Consider the following 20,469-nt stretch of genomic DNA (forward strand, 5'->3'; position numbering starts at 1 on the left):
TCACATCTCTTATCAGTAAGTCCTAAACTACTACCCGCATGTCCCTAGCACTACAGCATTCGGTATTTTCTCGCGGGTTGTAGTTATGCTACGCAACGGACTAACCACATGTATACAAAGGTCACAACGGGCTCTTCACGTCGCCTTAAACCAACAACGCCGTTGGAGACTTCAAACCGCACTTCGCTTTGACATTACGAGGGCAGACGTACATAAAGTGCTGCGTTAAGTCGTCGAGCGTTGGTTGCAAGAAAGAGAGAATAAGATAGAGAACGAAAAAAAGAGGGAAAGAAATGGGGAGAACTGCGCATTTATTTGCCACGCGCCCTACGTCGTGACGTGTCTCCACCGCAGGCAGATGAGCCACGTGTGCGCATATATCCCAGCGCGCCTATGTAACGCCGTGCCACCAACGCAGAGTGCCGCTGTCTTGCGGATTATAAGCCGGCAGCTTCCTCCCCTCCTCCCTAGTTACCCTCGTGAGAGGGCCCTACATGCGCACCGTTTCGCGTACTGCCAAGCATCGCGCCTCTAACCCAAATGTCTCGTGGCCTCATTATCCAGGGGTCTCGGAAGCAGCCGCCCTCTTGTAAATGGCCTTCAGGATTTCAGACCTACGTTCGGCTTGCCCCCTCCCCGCCCCCCGCCAAACCGCGCGCGCCTGGACTGTATGTGTGTTTCTGTGGTCGCCCGGAGCGGTCGCCGCGAAAACCCGCAAAGCGTTCGCCGGAGAGAAGATCCGCTTAATTACATCTGAATGCCGGTCGTCGGCGGCCCCTGTGCAAGTGGGGGCAATCTTCTAGGCTTCACGCGAATCGTTTGCCGTCGAGGATGCCACGGGTCGGAAAAGCCGCGATATGCACATCTCACACGTGTAGCGTTGCCAATGAAGTGGCTTGAGCGCCGCGTGTCCAACGGATGGCGGGCTTGCCGGAGGAAAGTCGCAGGAACTAACGGCCGCGTCGAGGTCCAGACGGCTTTGTGGGCTCTGCTCGCCGCGCGAAGGGGTGGGCGTAAAACAACGCGAGACCGTGTATAGTCCGAGACATATGGGTGGTGGGCAAGGTGCTGCTGCGTATACAGAAAGAGGGCGAGAGAGCAAGAAAAAGAGAGAGAGAGAGAGAGGAGTATGGCTGTCACTAGTTTCAACAACCAGCTGGAACAGCATAATGAACCAGCAACTACGTCACAGCACTAAAGCGCACTACCGCTCTAGCAGCTGGAAGTACCTGTTAGTATTATAATATGAAAGGAATACACGACAGTACTCAGTCCGAGTTAAAAGAAGCGATGAAATTATGACGGCATTCAACATGAAACAGCTATAGCCCAGGAAAGAGTGCTGGTAATATGAAGAAACTCTAACGTTTATTGAAATACTATAGGTGATTTTTAATGTATTTATCATTATTACTTTATGTATTTGCGAGCTCGGCTTTCTTTTTCTGTTTTCATTCCATGTTTTAACTTTGGTTACCAAATCTAGCGATAAATGGTCATACCGCAAGAGAGACTTGCTACTGAAAAAAAATTGGTACTGTTCGCGCTGCCTGCGGCTTTTCAATAATTCGATAAAGAAGTTACGTTTATGCAGCATGTCACGTCCGTACGCCCAATCTTACAAGCTTACTAGCGGTGACGACTGAAGTAGCGAAGCATGCATTTCTTGAACGGGCTGTGTGTTGTTTTGAAGCTTTCTTTGCTGAAGGAGAAGAGGACAAAGGAATGAATAATGAAAAGAACTGTTAAATGATAGGCGTACGCGGAGGTCTTACCTGGCAGGCTTACCTACTGTCCCTCATTTTTAATTTCATGCTTGCAGTTTAATGACACCGGTAAGCGGAAAGCGATAACAGTCATAAAGAGGAATGAATAGGAAGGAGGAAAGGCAGGCAGGTTAACAAGACGCACGTCCGGCTTGCTAGCTCGGCGGACCAGCTCAACCTGGTCAACCGAGCGAGAAGGGCAGCTATAAGGCCGTTGGACTCCTGGACTGAGGGGACCACCCACTGCAGAGAGAAGAGAGCTACCTACGCCCGTGTGCTCTTTTGTATAAAGTTAGACTCTCTCTCTCTATCTCTCTCTCCGGTTTGCTACCCTATACTGGGCAAAGGGTCCTTAACTTGAGAACAAGTTAAAGACCCTTCTTAAGCATAACTTGAGAACAAGGACCACGCAAAGAGCGATGGAACGAAGAATGCTAGGCATAACGTTAGGAGACAGAAAGAGAGCGGTTTGGATCAGAGAGCAAACGGGTATAGCCGATATTGTAATTGACATTAAGAGCAAAAAAATGGAGCTGGGCAGGTCATGTAATGCGCAGGTTAGATAACCGGTAAGCGATTAGTGTTAAAGAACGGGTGCCAAGAGAAGGGAAGCGCAGTCGAGGACGGCAGAAGACTAGGTGGGGCGTTGAAATTAGGAAATTCGCGGGCGCTAGTTGGTATCGGTTGGTGCAGGACAGGGGTAATTGCAGATCGCAGGGAGAGGCCTTCGTCCTGCAGTAGACATAAAATGGGCAGATGATGATGATGATGATGATGACGACTGGGCAACGGGTATATTGGAACGTGAACAGAGGGAGAGAGGAAATAAAGAGCACTAGTTGGGCTGGCACACTTCAATGTGCGCACCAACTCTATAGATTGGTCGCAGAGACCTGTAGACTTGAAGAACTGCAGTATAGCTCCCGTTGCTTTCTGCGCCAGCGACACGCAGGTTCATGGTCCGAGGATTTTTGCTTCCGAAAATGGTCCCATGACAGTCAAGTTGGGAAAGCATGAGTACTTATCGATTGCGCAGTACATGAACACGCCATTTCAATGTACTTTAGTGACTAGGCAGTGAATCACCCTCGTGGCCACTGCGAGTAACGACACAGATTGTATTTTTAGGGCGTTTTGAGCCGCGAGGTGGACGCTTCTGCGTTGTCCTTATCTCAAGAGTTCCAGCTCTATACAGCGGTCGCGAGAAAAATTCGGCAGCTTCAGTTTGTTTAAAAAAAGTAATAAATTGACAAATTTAAAGCCCGGCTGTGCATTTACGGGAGAGCAACGCGCTCGATGGAACTGCGCGGAAGCATTTGCAGTCGAACACTGCCAGCAATCAGCAAAACTCACGCGACATTCCGCGCTCATGTGGCTTTTGCTCATTTCCCCACCGACAATTTTGTATGTATACCCACCTCTATAATTTATCGCTTTTTTTTCGAGCGCTACGTATCGCTGTATTCTAGACTCTCAGAGAAGACATGGGCCAGTCCGCAAACTTAAGTCTGCCTAGAGTTTCAGCTATACAACAGCTGAGCGTTTCGTGGTCATGGTTCTCGGGCAACCAGTGAAATGAGGGCCTACTGCAGCTTTCATTTCCGTATTTACATCTATAAGTTTGCTATTGGCCGAATTAAGCATATGACGCGGTGGCTCTTCTTGCGGCATATGCGGCAATAGCAACTTCTTGCTTAGCATCAGTTTTCCTGGTTCGTGTCTGAGCCTAAGAGGTCGAATCCCAACGGAGCGGACTAAAATAAATAAGAACGCTTGTGCGTTCCCGCCTTGCGTTCATGTTAAAGGACATCAGGTGGTAAGAACTTGTCGTAAGTCCTCCACTTCTGCGTCTTTCATAGCCTGTGTATTCCACATATATAGTCTGTCTAACGCTAAAGCGGCTGAAGACCTGAGCTTAACGCGCTGTTGCATTTAAGGGCTCCCGAAAGTTCATGTACGAGTTTTCACACCACTCTATCTGTTGTAAAGGTAGAGAGGAGAGCTTTTTGATGAGATGCAAAACAGCTTTGCTGAATGCGAAGAAGTTGTGTCAGCTGTGTGCGGTTCTGCTTCCAGTGCCTGAAAAAAATTTATTCCGACCTCCAGGCGGTCACCTTCTGTTTATGCGCTTCGCCGAGTAGGTCACGAGTGGTCGCATCCAATCGACATCGCACCGTGACTCAATTTGCGGCACCGCCAAACAGTGCAGGCCGGCGCTTCTGCACCGGACAGCGAGGTTGTGTCGCGTGTAATCTCGCGTGGTACTACAAGGGTGCATGCCTAAACGGTCTGCTGTCAACCTATGGCACTGGCCTGGAGACACGATTAGCGTAGCAATTGGCGAAAGAAACGAAAAGAAAGAAAGAAAGAAAGAAAGAAAGATAGAAAGAAAGAAAGAAAGAAAGAAAGAAAGAGAGAAAGAAAGAAAGAAAGAAAGAAAGAAAGAAAGAAAGAAAGAAAGAAAGAAAGAAAGAAAGAAAGAAACGTGCTAAAGCCTGAACCCCAACAGAGATGCACGTGCATAGCACTACTCGAAAGAAATAGATTCTACCGTGTAGTATTTTGTTTGGCCACCAGGCTTTCCGTTCGCACATTGATAGAAACAAGGACTCTGCAATCCGGTAGTCCGGGAAAGACAACGCCAGCATCGAATTGAAAAATACCAGAGAAAATGAAGAGCAACTTCGTTTCGCGTCTCCTCGCCCAAACGCTTCTCGCGGGCCCGCCTGCCGCCCAACCATTCTGGACAACGTAACAGGCCTTGCAATCAAGCAGTGAAAGGGGAAGAAGAAAGTCAGAAGAAGAAAAAAATAACGAATAAATATGAGAGAGCGCGGCAGCTGGGTTGCCTCCCTCTGTGCGCAGTGCAAGCGATCGCAAGGGTGCTTCGGACGTTATGTCGCGTGTCTTCGAGGCCAGCGACGTGCCGAACAACACTGTCTGTATAGTGTATCTGCGCGCACCGTTCAGAGCGGCACATCGTTTATCCGTTACCGCCTTTCTTCTTCGCTGTTTACTTTTGCTGTGCTGCCGTAGGACGCGCTCATTTCGAGGAGTGGCGATAAACCCATGCTCGGCCGAGCTTATGAGGTGAGAACAGTAGCCTGGTGGCGCCTGCTTCCGCTCATTTTCTCGCTCAAGCCGGAGATACTCGGCTCAGTTAGACAGCGTAACGCCTGGCGAATGTTCTAATCGGAAGCATCGGACATCGTCGACGTCTCCTCCGAGGCGTCCCCGGCTCTTTAATCTCCTTGTAGAGATATGCCGTGTCATTCTTGCCTTGGCTGCTCTATGTTGCTGTTGCTTCAGCTGAAGCTTGCCGGCCAATGCGGTGCATGACCTGTGTTCATCGCGGACAATTGCTGTGCATTCTTGCCCTTTATGCTTCCCTTTGATTGTCTGCGCTCCCTCGACTTGGCCTCGGTAAGGTTTAACGAGCTGTTTTAAGAAATTAATTTACAGTAACGAGGTTTTTCACAGGGATAGCAAGGAACGGAGTTCACTAAGGTTTTAGTTCATATAAGTGTTGTTAGTTCTGTTAATAATATGCTCAATATCACTTTTGGCTGACATCTATACTATTACGAACAGTTCCAGGCAAGAACTTCTATGTAAATACTTTCCATGATGTTTGCATGAGGACTAAGCCCGACTCACTTTGACAGGGAAGTTGGATAAAATACACAAGGAAAATTACAAAGGGCGAGGAAAGAAGTAGCTACCAGCATGGGGAGCATAAGCATTGAAGCCCCCTATCGACGATCAGAGCCTCTTGCGTGGTCCGCACTATCTGATCAAATCCATCTTTTGGCCGTTAGGTTTAACTTCAGTTTAAAACGTTCGGGCATCGAAAGAGTTATGTTCATTGTGTGCTACCTCTGACACGATCTTGCTTCAGTGCTTTTGTACTGCAGTGTAAGGTTACCGAGCTCAAGTAAAGCGCATTCATCTATTAACTCTTACTTTATTTTGTGGTCGCGTTCCGAACTCGTAGATTATAAGATAAGACTTCCAACCCTGCAGTGGCAAATAAAGTTGTTTCTCTCTCTCTCTCTCTCTCTCACGCGGATAAAACCTCGGATGATAATTTTTGCGAGTCACTGCCTTCTCCACCTATCCACAGAGGCTTCTTGTATGCTACACTGAAAAATAACCTTTCAAAAGAAATAAAGAGAAAGGGAGGGGGGGGGGGGGTTGAGTTGCAAAACCGAGGTGACATTGTTTGCCCTAATGACAGTTCCGCTCAGACGCACTCAGCTCCACGTGGGAGAACCAAAGGGGCTTTGCCAAAAACGAAGCTGCTCTTTCTTTCACCTTCCCACGATCTGCGCTCAGTTGATGATGAATGGCTTCTGGCTGGTCTATATTTCGGTGCGCCATTCTCTTTCGCGTCTTGCAGACGCGCCCTTGGAAAGAAGAGAAACACCCAGAGTTCAAAACCCACCTGCTGATGATAACGACAGAGCTGGTTACTGCTTCTTTTTAAAGATGAACCGGAGCCTTTCAAAGATACAAATAAGTGAGAAAGCATGCGATACCGAGTTTTCAGGGATGCAGATTTGCTGAAGGGGCTTCGGTTTCTCCCTCACATATAATACCAACCATAGTTTTGCTTACGGAAACAGAAATAAGAAGATATTCGGGAGTTCGATGCAGACGGTGAGAAAATTACTCCTGGAGGTGTTCTTTGTGTATGTATAGCCGCATCTGGAGCACACAATGCCGTGACAGCAACAGCGACCGCCGGTTCCATGAAGCCGGTGAGGGAATTCCCGGAGTATCGGTGGCGGTGGCATAGGGCGCTGAGGTGAATGTCGGGGGGCCCCCGCAGTGGGTCGTTACGAAATTCGCGCTGGCAGCAGAGAGCAACCCATTAGCAACGCGAGAAAGCATGCGTATAGAAGCTGGGCTTCACCGAAATGACAAAGATCGAAGAAAAATGAACCACTCGAACGTTCAGAGTAATGCACTTCTTATTGTGTATATATATATATATATATTTTAGGCTCCCATTCGTTCGATGTCCCCCTCAACATGATTTAATCTGAATATGCATACACCCCGCACTTCTGCTTCTATATGCCCTCAATCTAAATATCGATGCCGATGTATTCGGAAGACGAATTCCAGCTGATGGTGAAGCGAAGATAAGAAAAATGCCAGAATACTGAGAAATAGTTTGGGTAACCTCTCATTATATTTTTCTAGTGTTAAGCTGGCATTGAAAAAATTCCATATTGAGTTAGTGGGAATTAGAAGTGGAAGGTCGCACGGTTAACAGTTTACCTTACCATCCCGCTGTGGTTGAGCCAGCCGCTTTTGGAACATATTGAACACAAGATTCTTCCCGTGGTTTCAAGTTTCAAATGATTGTGTAGCAGACAGGAGAGACTACGTGAAATCAGTTGAACACAAGAGAAAAACTGCAGCCTTGCGTAACATAATTTGGGGCAAGAACTATCGCTTTTGTACAGTTTGTGCAGCGCTATCATAGAGTTCAAGTATATGCTTTGCGGTGAACGTAGCTTGAAATATGCGCGTATAAAGATGAAATTATGTTTCTCATGGCGACTTGTGTGCTGACAGCCGGCGGTATTGAAACGGCGGCAAATTAAATTAAATTTTGAGGTTTTACGTGCCAAAATCATGATTCAATTATGACGAACGTGGTAGTGGGGAACTCCCGATTAGCTTTGACCACCTGGGATTCTTTAGCGTGCAGCCAATAACGGTGCCACGAATGTGTTTGCATTTCGCCGCCATCGTAATGCTGCCGCCGCGGCCAGGATTCGGTCCTTTGCCTTCGGGCTCAGCAGCGCAGCACCAAAACCGCTACTCCACCACGGCAGTTCTGTGAGGGCTTACATCACTAGTTGTAGTGCTCGTGTACTATATCTTTGTGTAATGTGACGTCTTCCGCAAGGTCTTCCTCTTTCTCTTTCCGTTCTTTCATTCCTCCGTTCCAAGCGGCTGGGCGTAGTGTCCTTTTCAGGAGACAGTTGCTATCCTGCTTTCTGACTAGGATTCTGACTAGGATCACACGCACGTCGAAAGGATAGAAGAGTGTATGTACAATTTTTATATACAAGACTGCCAAAAAGGTATGGCCGATTAGCTGCGCGTGCCGCGTTTGATTCTCAACCTCGTCTTCGTGCTGCAAAGTGCTGCTGCACCAGTGGCACTCAAAAGCTTCGTGCGCAAAAGCCTCGAAACAACATGCCTCTACGAAATAATAATAATCAAGGGCATGACATGCTGGACTGCCCCTAGCGGGATGGCCAAACCAATGCCTAATTGCTGGACGACGTTACGCATGATACATGTCACATATAGGTACCGTGTGAAAAGGGTCGTCGGCGTTCGTCTGATTTATGCACGGATATAGAAACGAAACTCTTATTTGATTTGTCAGTGTTCCTGCGACTCTAGTGGTCGAATTACTCGCGCCCGTTCTGCCACGTTAACCTTCTATGTTAGCTCAATTTGACGAGCAACCGCCGCAATCAGCCAATGGTACCATGGATTCGATCCCCGGACCAAGACGAATTTTTTTACGACTCCCAAAGACTGCGCGGACTTCCGTTGCGGATTATCGCTGTATTGAACTATGCGCCATCTTTGTCTTAGATGAATCTGCTTCAACCCGGCGGTTTCTCACTGGTCAATCAGTAGCACTATGGAGTATACTCAGTGTACTTAGGCAAACTTGCTTTGTAAAACTGTACTACATTGATGATTTGTCTTCACTTTGTGTTTTGCCAGGGCCTTTGTTGTTTTGATCCTTCTTGTTTCGTAAGATGTGCATCATTGCCTAAGTACCGTTAGTTTTCCTGGAGCAACCAAATTCTTGTGATGAAGTCAACCTTTCCACTTATAAATGAAGGTAGTCTCTTTCTTTAAAACCATTTCTTTTGAAGTGACACGTAGTTGTCGCTGTGTTTCTTTTCCTCCCAGGCACCTGGTCACCATGAGCTGCCTTCACCTCTTCGCTCTTGTGGTCCTGGCGACGTGCGGATTATTTTGTGCCGTGCACGCCAACATGGAAGGTAATACGGGAGCTCCGCTTTATCCGCTCGCTCCTCGCTGCAACCTTTAGCGCAATTCAAAGCGAAAATTTCGCTGTGCGCAAACCGGCCGCTATGCGGTCGAACTCTTGCCTAAAATGGTATCCCGTTTGCCAGCCTAAACCACTCTCTCCAGCTGTTTGTTTGCTAAAGTCGCACTAAACGAAATCTCGCTAATCCCAACTTGCACGAAGACTGCTCATTGGGAAACGCGTGTCGTCTTACATCGTCGCTTGTGATTATGTAAGCAGCTGCACATACGACGTCATGCGTCAGTAATTTGAGCCTTGTATGACTTTGTTGGCTCAGAGAGTACGACAACTGTCGTTTACATTTTATAAACATTGCCATGACATCAAACTTAGGCATGGAGCTGTGTTGGTGCAATGGGACCAGCGGTGCCCTAAAACAGTGTCTAACTACCTTTTCCTCCCTCTGCTCAAGCTCAAATAAACTATATCTAAACCCTGCGTAAAGACAACCACTTTAGGGCTAAACTTCTGAAGAAGTTTTGGCATTTGTGCAATAAAAAAAAGGAAAAGGGCGTTGAGCAAGACCCGACTATTCGCCAACCAGATAACAACAACATTTGTTATTCCGATGAGGAGTTTTACTGTCAAACCTGAATGCGCCTTTTGGTAGTTGTAGCCATCGTTAGTTAATATATGTTGGTATAGTAAAAGCAACCATAGATAGTATTTCATCTCAGTTCCACATAAGTATAGCGGTATGTCGCTCTGAATTTGCGTTAGCTGGCAGCAGTGCACTTATCTATCCTCAGTGCTATGTATTGCCGCGGGTTGCAAAGGATTACTTGGCAACGAGAGTACCTATAGTAGCTGCCTGGCAGGAACAGCTCGATCGCACATTACAATTACTGTCGTAAAGTGAGTACTGCATAATGTGCTGGGTAATGCTGTCTCCGTGGAGTTGACGCTGGCTGGCCAGGACACATCTCCACAAGAATCTACGTGCTATATATTATAACATGCGGATCGTGTACACTTCGGTTGTAGTTTTTGCAGTATATTCCAACAGAAGCCTCCGTTTCCCTTCCTTCCTTCCTAGAAAAAAAAGGAGGCATTTGCGTGCGCTGAACATGTTGGAACGAGCCGCAGCATCTAGAAGCGAAACTCCTAACGCTAAACTTTAAGACATCGTTGCAAAGCAGCTATGCCGAGGACAAGTGAGAAATTTGCCGACCTTGATTAAACAGACGCCAAGGCGCCCGTAGGCAGCAGTCAAGACACGGGCCTATGTAAGACCTTTCGCTTACGCTCAAGCACGCACACTCTAAAGGCGCTCTATTGCACAAGAGACCAATCTCCGCAACTCTCACGTGGCAGTCGTCGGAATGTTCGCTCTCATCGCGGTATAGAGCCGTGATTGCGTTTTGGACGGGAAGGTCAAGTACGATGGCCGATGGGGGACCCCCAGTGGTATATATGTCACACACTTTCGCACTGTCGCCGGGAATTCGTCCGCGACGCGCAGATAGACAGAGAGGGGACGAAATAGCGCATGGAACGCGCACAATGGGATTTGCGATAACTCTCACCCGACCTCCGTGTAGTAGCGGATGTCCTCACTCAACTACGCACGCTAATGGAGCGGCAGCCTCGGCTGCTTCCAATGCGGAGAGCTCCCCCAACACAGAGGCGTATCTTTCCTCATCAGCGCAATAATGAAGCAATCAGCGCGCCTCGCACGAAAATTCGCATTAATATTGGCCTCGCGCCATCGCGCACTCCGACGTTGTGCCAAGCAGTATGGCACCAGCTAGGTTCTGATGACCAAGAAGTCACTCACTACCCACGGGAACGCTATCTGCGCGTTTTCTCCACACCTATGGTGGCCCGACGCAGGCATTTGTTGGCTGTAGGATTTTTTTCTGGATGATACTGGGCTCCAGAGGACTTCAGCAGTGGGCTTTCTTTCGTTGTCCTAGTCACACACGATGTCATTGAACTGCGAGTCCTCACTATCTCACCAAATTTCGACGCCGTATGAACCCTGTTTCCTTGCAACAGTGGTTGAACAAGGAACATCATACACTTCTACAGGGGAGCATGTCTTCGTCAGGCAGTAACTGCTTGCCTTAGCAGCGTCTTTATTTACGTGTAGCTCAATATCCCCCACTCTAAATGGGGAATGAGGAGGAGAACAAGGTCGTTCGTTGAGTAGGGTGAGGGAAGCGTAAGTGTTAAAAAAAGTTGCGTGTGTAGGTTAGTTATAGAGATTGAACAGGTAGGAATACCGATTATCGTTCATCCAAGAAGCAAGGGTGACAAAAAAGGACCTACACGTGTTAGCAGGCTTGTTTCTTGCCTATGCCATCTGAAATCCTGTCCTGTTTTTGTCTCCTTCTGAGTCAAAAATACGCGTCGCTGCGGAATACTGTGTGCAGTTGGCATTTGCTGTGTGACGACAATATTTCCGCGCAATCTTGAAGTACCCTAGCCAGCCAGCGACAACGTCCATAGGGTATACGCGCGTGGCAGAATACCAAAGGACACTCGAGCCCTGACCGCAGCCTAACCTGTGCGGACTAGTTCCAAGACCGTGGGAATTATGACGCAGGTTGTAGTCACGGCACGTATTAAACGCCGGGTTGCATAAAAGCAAGGTACGGCATGATGGATGACAGAATGAGCGATAACGTCAAGCTGATTACACTGCGTAGAAAAGGTTTGAAAGCAGGTGGGGTTAACAGGAGCATCAGGCGTAAATGTGGGAACCGTTTCCGGAAAGATGTCAACAATATACACATAGCTTTCTTGCCTTGACCTTCTGGCATGCAGCGAAAAGGAGCTGCTTGCAAAACAGTGCGGATGAAAGAAACAAGAACAGAAACTCATCATGCATTGCGTAGTTTATTCGGTTGCATAGAATATTTCATTATCGCGGGGTACAGCGTTCGTAAGCTCGTAGGCGTTCAATTTTGCAGAGCTTTTCGCACCCTAGAGCACTTACTGTTAGCCCTGCGAGCGCGCTCTGTCCCGCCAAAGTAACCAATGATACAATAGTCAGCCCAGCTTTCTTTTTTTTTCATTTCGGCCTCTCAATTTTGCCGATGTCTCACGTAAAGCTTCCTCTGCGTTTCACTTATTTTTAACCGATAATATTAAAAACAGGCGCACTGCACCATCTACTGCCTCTTATTAGGCTCCCAGTGATGCATATCTCTTTCTCGTAATCCACTCCGACCAACACATTTACGCGCAGATAAGTGTCCGTCATCGTTTTCCTTGTGCCAGTGCATCATTTTGTTGCGTAGAAAATTGCCGTCGAAGGGCCCGGTGCCGCTCCTCAATTTCATCCGCCCGCGTCAGAACGGACGAGTTGACCTAACCTCCTACTGACCTCCCTCTAAGCCACTCTCTGTGAATCAGCTAGCGCTGACGTAACACGAGAGGCATCATAGCTCACAACAGGTGGCGCCGCTACAATTTTTCATTCTCGTCCTTTTCTAGCTCACAAAAGTTCTGTTCTCGATACGAATGACTAATTCGTTACTACAAAAGCCTAATCGTCAAATCTAGCTCGACTTAATATTTTTCCTCGAGGGTCTCATTAAGGAGAACGCACAGCCAGCGCTTGTTGTACGATTCCGTTCGCGTATTTCCCCCGCGCATCCTCTCTTGCGCTGCACATAACGTCAAGCCGGGCAGCCAGGCGTAGGAAGCCTACGGTCACGCGTAGGTGATTCCTGCCGACAGAAATGTGAGGACCTCGGAGCGCGCACATATATAGTATACGTGTAAAATCCCGTTGCTTGGCAACGCGAGCTGTACGCAGCGTGGCCGCGCCTTCTGCCCGCGCTTCGACGCAGCGAAGCGCATGGGATCCGAGTTTCTGGGCAAGCGGTCGCCGTCCTCCCGGCTGGACGTCGCCGACGTGCTGCCAGGGGGCTTCTGGGAGGAAGAGCTGGCCGCGAGGTCGCCCGCCGCCGCTCTGCGAGTGGCCAGGCTGCTGCGCGCCGCGGCGGGCGTCAACCGCTTCGGCGGCGGCGCTTACGACAACGACGATGACGACGACCTCGACCTGGCCATGGCGGCGGCCGCGGCCGCGGCCAAGCAGAAGCGAATCGGCTCCGAGTTCTTGGGCAAGCGTTCCTCGACCTCCGATCTGCTTCCCAAGCGCATGGGCTCCGAGTTCCTCGGACGGAGGAAACGTGACGCGTTCCACTCTTCGCCGGACGCGTAAACGAGGTACAACCGTCTAAACCGTGGCCTCCGAGACAGCCGGCGAGAGGCGCGGTTACGTGGGGCGAGCCAGCTATCTCGGAGGTCACAGCTAAATCTATGTCTAAACCGAGGCCTCCGAGTGCGACGTCGAGCAGCCGGTCCCATACATCGCGGTACCATACATGCCATCCAAGCATCCAATCCAATCGAGCCTAATCGCACTCGCTGCGGCATGGATGTTGTGGATGATGATGGTGATGTGAGCATCCTATTTGATGCGGAGCGGTGGCACGCAACACCAACATCGTTCATTTTACCCTTCCGGTGTGTCCTAATCTCCAAATAATTTCATGCACTAAATTATTCAACTGCTTCGGCGCACGATGTAACAAGCGATAGAATGGCGCAGTGTTGCACGTTGCAGAGAACGCACTCTGCCACGTGTGCGATATAGATACTGTGAACATTTGTTCCCTTCAATGTTGCGTGCAGGAGCGGTGGAGTTATTGATGCTTCGATAGCGCGATCTCAACAGTTTCGAAGGAGCGACATATTGCGACTACGTATGGGACCGCGTGCGAAACCCTGCCTTTTGTCACTCTCGGAGGCCATTTCTAAACCATAAAGTTTCGTGAGAAATTTCCTGGAGGGAAAACCTGGCGCCGGTGCCTCAGGGAATCGCCAGCGATATGGTTCAAGCTGAATACAAATTATGAGAGGCGTTGCATTGCTTGTTCCTTTTGCATCTTTTTTTGTTTTTTTGCAGTATCCTTTTCAGAGTAAACATAAAATTATTTCCCATTTCTACTTCTTTATGCAGCAATAACTATGTAACCTGACACCATACCGTTTTGGTTCTCTTAAGAAAGTCACTTGGTTTAGCATGTCAGCAAGCAATTTTCTGAGGTGAATGTTATACTCTCTAAATATAGAGAATATAACTAAGTATAAGAATTAGTCTCAAACACTTGATCGCAAATTGAATAATTACTCAAGCTTAAGAAGGATACTTTAGCTCGGGCCCAACTCCGATGCTGCCTATTCAAGTATCATGTAAAGCGCAAAGACGCTTTTCTTAGATAACCGCTGGGCCGATTTTAATGAAATTTGTTGCATTTGAGAGAGTAAATTCTAGTGACTTTTGGAAGCGTAATTTTAATTTTCGGCCCAAATTTTTCAAACGGTGCATTCAAGTATTGGTAAGTTTGAAGGAAATGGAAGCGCGAAGGTTACAAAATCGTAGCTGTGCACTAACAACAGATGTCGCAGTTCTGTAAACTGTAACTGTTAGAGCATCAAAAGCGAAAAAAAAGTGTTTTATAATTTTTCATCTTACGTGAATTTGTTACATTGTTTGCAAGGGTTTTGCAAACGTCCTACTGACATATTAGTAGCCCATTTTAGAGCCATACTTAATGCATCAATTTTTTCCGCTGAGTTGTACTATTAGGTGCAATTTACAGAATTGTGATATCGTTTTTCATTGCTGAGTTACAGAGTTCTAAGCTTTATAGTTTCGTTTTCTAAAAGTTCGTGATTTTTAACTATATTTATAAACATATTGACGGCCTAAATAAGAGACATGGCTACCGACAGTCACTAGATTTTAACATATTCTTTTAAATTCAACAAATATCATCAAATTTGGTACAGTGGTTGCCGAGAAACACAATCTTTTCTTTCATGTGTGTTTAGATAGGAACCCCCGGGCTAAAGCTTCCTGTTAAACGTAAAGTTGTTCGAAGAAATGGCATAAAGCTCACGACAAAACTAGACCAAAAAATAATGGTAGAAGACGCCGCACATACGCCTTTAAAGTGGGTCGAATAACATTTACTTGCTTCTCACGAATCGTACGGCGGCCCTGCGACCGCAGCCTCCGTTTTCCCTCCAGTAATACTTGCATGAAACTCCTTCTCTAAACTGTGCGACGACTAAAACGAGTCGGGAGGCAATGCTTTTGCTTCTGGACGATGGTTAAAAGCATATGTTTTTCTAACCATACCATTGCTGAGTTCCACTTCCGTGACCGGTCGTTTTTGTTTTTGACGTCCTCGTGTCTGAAGGCAAGTAACTACAGCGTCGGAGCAATGACCGTATCAACTATGTGCAAGAGAAGCGCCCTGCGTAAAGCTAAGCTGCAGGCGCTAGTAGAACATGATGATGATGATGATGATGATGATGATGATGCTGATTGCGATGATGATGACGACCTGTATGGGCGTGCCCTTCGAAACGGGGTGACGACAAATGGCCACCTAGCCTGCGCGAGCTAATCAGATTTTATATACATCTACAGCAGGGTAGCGTTTCGCCCATATCACCTTGTTCTTTCTTCAGAACCCCCTCGCCCTTTATTAAAACCTCTCTTTATATTTTACATTTACCTATGCCTATAACGACTCCGTCTATGTCGACCTCTTCCCTGCTTTTTTTTTTTGTCCCTCACCGATACTCTAAACGTACCTTACTTGAGCTCGCCTGCGACGAGGCCTTAGTTGATAAGGGCAACCCATTTCGATGCACACGTGCTGTGTTCAGCACCTAGCAGGCGCGGAGGCACAAGCGGCATGCGATTTGCGGAACGCATGTTTACGCTGCGTTACCTCCAGCTCAAACAATGAGGCATGCAACAAAATCAAAAGAACACGTGCACGCTGCGCTGCTGTATTGCGGTAGCGTTATCAAGATCAGCCAACCAACGCCTTTGATTACACGGCCTCCGTGATCGATCCGCGTTAGTTTATGTCTGCACAAATAACGAACGTTGGCGAATGTCTTGTATACATATACAGGTCATGAAGATTTTTTTTTTCATCGTCCTAGACCTAGCCTATCCTTAGCGCTACTGTTTATATGCAAATGCATGGAGACATCGAACTTCCTACATATTGCTCTTTTTATTATTGTTGTTGTGTAAGCAACTCAAGTAAGAAGTGAGTAATAACGTTTTTGACCGATAAAAGCTTGTCCGCTTAAGCTTACTTCGAAGTAGCGGCTTGCCAGATTAAACTTCCTATCTTTCTTATTACCGCCCTCTACAATTTAATGCGCTTGACTTTCGCCGAATGACAGCCATAAATTAATGATCTCTTCGCATGAACTACCAACGACAAAGCCATTGACCCATTCCTCTGAAAACCATCCGCAAGGAATAAAGCAAATGCGTTAGCTGTAATGTCGAGCCCAATCAATCGAAGAAGTGAGACCGTTTTTATGTTTTGCCGCAGACGGGCTGAATCCATATTCGATCGTTGCCGAATTCCGGTTGCGCGAGGCTCTCACTGTGCCCTTGTCTAATTGTTTTGTATTTTTTTGTGGACGAACAATCGGTGATTTAGGCGGTGCTAAGGGTTCATCTCGACCATTGTGACTAAAACGCTGACGCTTGCGCTGAAGTCTCTTCTAAACACGTGCTCATTAAACTGACATTCCCCCCTGTTTTATGCTTGCACATGTAGTCTCCCGACTCACCTCGAAAAGCCTACATCCTTTTTTCCTTCTGCTTAGCTCTCTAAAAGTCACGTCTAAACTTGCCACAAGTTTTGTTTTCCACATCTAAACCTTGCCTAAACAATGCCTGTGATCGCTCTCTGCACCAACTTTCTATGCACGACGTTTAAATGCATCCGTGTTCTTTTTCTTCCTTCAAGGGGCATAAGACAATTTTGTATGGCTCGGTCAGCACCACCCAACACGTGAGTCTGTGTTCTAAATGTTCCACTTAACCATGTCGCCTAAATATTTAAGACTAAACCGTCACCATCGTTAAATCACCAGCGTGGTTCAAACTATATTCGTGGCTTCATATGTATACATATTTCTGCAGAAAATGAAAAGTGCAGAAAAAAAGAGAAACGTAGCTACTGCACACAAAATGTTGCTTATTTATTTATACACCCACTAGCTTTCATGGCTGGCGCGCTAGTGAAGTGATCCTGACGCTCTCTTGTCTAAACAATACTTAAAATGCATTAGTCGAGCCTAGTTGGTGTTCACCCGTCAGATATGCGAAAATTGATACGGAGCGCAAGAAATACAAGTAACGAAACAAAACAAAGACCACATGGAATCAAGGGAAGAGGTACATAAGAACAGGTAAGGACAGATTAACGTAAACGACGGATAAATGTCTGGTCACATCTGCTAGTGTACGCAAGTTAAGCTAGCACGTACGTCAAGAGCAGAATGCCTTCGACGAGAAAGTAAACTTCGGCGTCAGTTTCGATTCCTGACGGATGGGAAGCAGCGGCATAAATGTATTCATGCACGCTAGGTCTACGCTCCACGCAGGCGTATCTTTCCGGCGCACCGCCTCTCCGGTGCCTGACCTAACAAACACTACTTTACACGTACAGAGCCTCGACTCTTTGTGCGCCGCCTATATGACGAGCAGGGAGCATTATTCATTCGTTGGTCTATACTCTTGGGCTCCACTCGTAACACCTGCAATAGCCTGAATCAAAAGGGGAACGAACTGATAATAGCGCTTACACCGGGATCTTGGGCAATGTTGGATGACCTCGAACAAAGGATGGATGCTCTCAGTAGGAATAAAGTTCAACTGGTAAACGGCTGGTTGCAACTCGTTGCGATAGCAGCATTTTCTTATCTACAAAACTCAGTATCGCGGTGCAGGAAGCTTTAGAAAAGGCGGTGCGTCCTTTTGGCGGTCTTTCCCACATTCACATTTTGGGAAAGCGATGTTGAAAGACTTGCGTTTTCGCAGCTTCAAGTTTACGCTCGTCAAAGCCGAATACAATGCTGATTACAGAGACAAAGGGCACTCAGCGCTCTCCAGCCATGAAACACCGATAACGGGGCGACTAGCGCCCGCCGTCTTTTTTTTTTTTTTTCTTTAATCGAACGCCAGTTGTTGCAGCGTTCTTTTTTCCCCCGTTTTTTTTTTGTTTTTTTATCTCTGTCAGAACGTTAAACGCGTTGCTCTCTAATTGACGTTCCTTTCACCCTTTCCCGACTCGGGCAGATCCGGACGGAGCACTTAGCAGAAGCCTGCAACAGCTGTACGCCGGCGACAGCCCGTTCGCGAGGAGCCGTGGCTACGGCCACGACTTGGATTGGATCCTGGGCCACCAGAGGGCGAGACCCAGCAAGCGGCTCTCGGAGTTCCTGGGCGGTCCCGGAAAACGATACTCCGAGTTCCTGGGCGGCCCGGGAAAGCGCTACTCAGAGTTTCTGGGAGGCCCGGGAAAACGCTACTCAGAGTTCCTCGGCGGTCCCGGAAAGCGATCCGTTGCCGATGACGTCATGGTGGCTGCGGCCGAACGCAGTCTGCTCCACTCGTCGTCGGCGGAGCAGCAGGAGTCCGGCTCCGCCGCCGGCTCCCTCCGGAAGTGACGCGTCACAGACGCGCGCTCGCCTCGCGCCAAAAAGAATTCATGACCGAGCGACCTCTCATTTCCCGTCATTATAGTTGCACATTTCGTTGTCCCCTCAGGATGAACGCCCTATGCGCCATGGACGAAAAAAAAAAAAACAATAAATGTCGCAGAGCAACGACCGAGCCTGATTACGTTGTGAAAACTGCTCTATATAGAGTCAGAAACCTAGCCTCCGAGCTTCGTCTCGGCGTGCATTTGGCAAGTGTAGACAAGCTGGGTTCAAGTGTGTTTGTTCCGATTGCAACATTTAGGCCTGGCTGTTCAGCCGCTGGTAGCTTTTATTCGCTTTGTTTTAATTTATTGCATGTGAAAGTCTGTACAATTTGTGCGGCTGCAGACACAAACCAAGCGTATCTGAAGCCGTGGATATCAAGTACAGAAAGTCTGTCTGGTTCTCTTATCTCTTTCTCGTTTGGCAGCTAATCTGTTACAGCATATCACACATGCACCCAAATCGCGGGATGTCTCGAGCCAGGCGAGAGCAATCTACCTGCGGGATCGTCGTGTGTCGCGGGTTACACGAAATAAATGTCTTGCTTCTTTTTTGTTCCTCCAACATATCGGCAACTATGTATACTTCCATGCACTGCGTATATGTCCTGTTATACATTTTCAAGAAATCAGACTATGTTCGTTTCTCTTTTCTGCGAAGTTACTTTAGGGCAGCGTTATTGTTAATGCCCTGTAATCAGCAGAAAAATATATTTAATCGAAATTGAAAGGTAAACAAAGCGTAACGCACGTTGGATTCTCTGGTTTCGTTTATAAACCCCTTGCTGAAAGCAATAGCACAACAATTACTTTCTCGTCCTAAGGTTGAGCGCTGCTGTACATCGAGGTACTGTCACCGCTGCTTCGAAACACTCGTGAAAAGCTTTCGTCTCGTCGCAAATGACGTAACACATTCACTGGCAATACTCAACGGAGCGTGACGTCAGAGGCACCCTCTTTGAGCGGACCGGAGCCCGCCAGGCGTTTCTTTGTTTAAAATGCAGGAGATCTGGGTTACACGTTAACAAGCGGAGAAAAAAACACACAAGAAATACGCCAGTGTAAACGACGAGATAAACATTTAACCGCCACCTGCTATGTCGCAGGTTTCTGCTGTGTACACGCCGGAGATGTGTTGGACGATGCTTTTCAGGGAAACCGCCGAGCGACGTTGAAAATAATGAGAGGGAGATATTTAAAAAAAAATCCAAATGCAATCAGTAACACGGACAAGAAGTTAACGCCAAGACAGATCGCGAGCTATGACACAACAAACAAAATCAGAGGGTATGACGGCCTTTTCTCTCTTTCTTTCATTATTATTATTTTTTTCACATGCGTCTGCGGCGTCAGAAAACCGCCTCTGTGCAGAATACGTGGTATTTTGGTCAAACAATCAACCATAAAGTGTCAGAAAAGCGATCTTTGGGGAGAAAAAGATCTACGTAATCTTGTCCGATGCATGGAACTAATCGGTGCTTCCCCGTTTGCTTTTGTGACCTCCCCTTTTGAGTCGTTCGAGTCCTGCCTTTCTCTCTCTCTGTTGAGATACAAGTAAAGGTGACTCGCGGGTTTGCAGTGTATTTATCTCTCTCGGCAACATCGATCAACCTTTGTAATAGCCGGCTGTATTGCAGCTCTTGCGAACGCTGTCATTGAAGATGCCGAAGAAAACTGTGCGCCGGGCATCACGACACACGTCTATCTTTCCAATTCTTCTCGTTCCGTTTTCCTCGCGTGGCTTAGAAAAGAAGAAATAAAGGATGTTGTTCACTGATTTCTGATGTCTGTCTTATATTTCACTGTCTTTCTTTTTCTTTCCTTTTCTGTAACTGGAAGCATCGGCTTCCCCAAAGAAGATAGTCCAAGCCTTTGGTGAAGTATCAGCTTTTGGCCGCCATGCTTGTGCTCCTTGTTAGCCTCCGGATGGAAGTGGTTAACGGTGAATGTAGAGACTTATGGGATATGGTCACAGTCGCTTAAAGAATGATACTGTTCTTAGTTGTTTCCAACTTAATTGGTTGCGTTTGCGATTGTGAGTCTCTAACGCGATTGAAAA

The 20,469-nt window shown here is 47.4% G+C and overlaps 1 protein-coding gene across 2 annotated transcripts in view; it reads left to right on the top strand.

The window, feature by feature from the left end:
• Positions 1-20,187, top strand: part of LOC126522011 (uncharacterized) — a 106,185-nt gene extending 85,998 nt beyond the window's left edge. Inside the window, exons 3-6 of one of the 2 annotated variants that reach the window (XM_055066213.2) lie at positions 8,721-8,812; positions 12,663-13,041; positions 16,671-16,715; positions 18,005-18,095. In XM_055066213.2, the coding sequence (XP_054922188.1) occupies positions 8,721-8,812; positions 12,663-13,036 (466 nt within the window). In that variant the 3' untranslated portion in view covers positions 13,037-13,041; positions 16,671-16,715; positions 18,005-18,095. Of the gene's footprint in view, positions 1-8,720; positions 8,813-12,662; positions 13,042-16,670; positions 16,716-18,004 lie in introns of both variants that reach the window. The other variant, XM_055066214.2, reaches the window with a different exon arrangement.
• Positions 20,188-20,469: the final 282 nt, after the last annotated feature.

The sequence above is a fragment of the Dermacentor andersoni genome, chromosome 6 (assembly GCF_023375885.2).
Source record: "Dermacentor andersoni chromosome 6, qqDerAnde1_hic_scaffold, whole genome shotgun sequence".
NCBI classification, from domain to species: Eukaryota; Metazoa; Arthropoda; class Arachnida; order Ixodida; family Ixodidae; genus Dermacentor; species Dermacentor andersoni.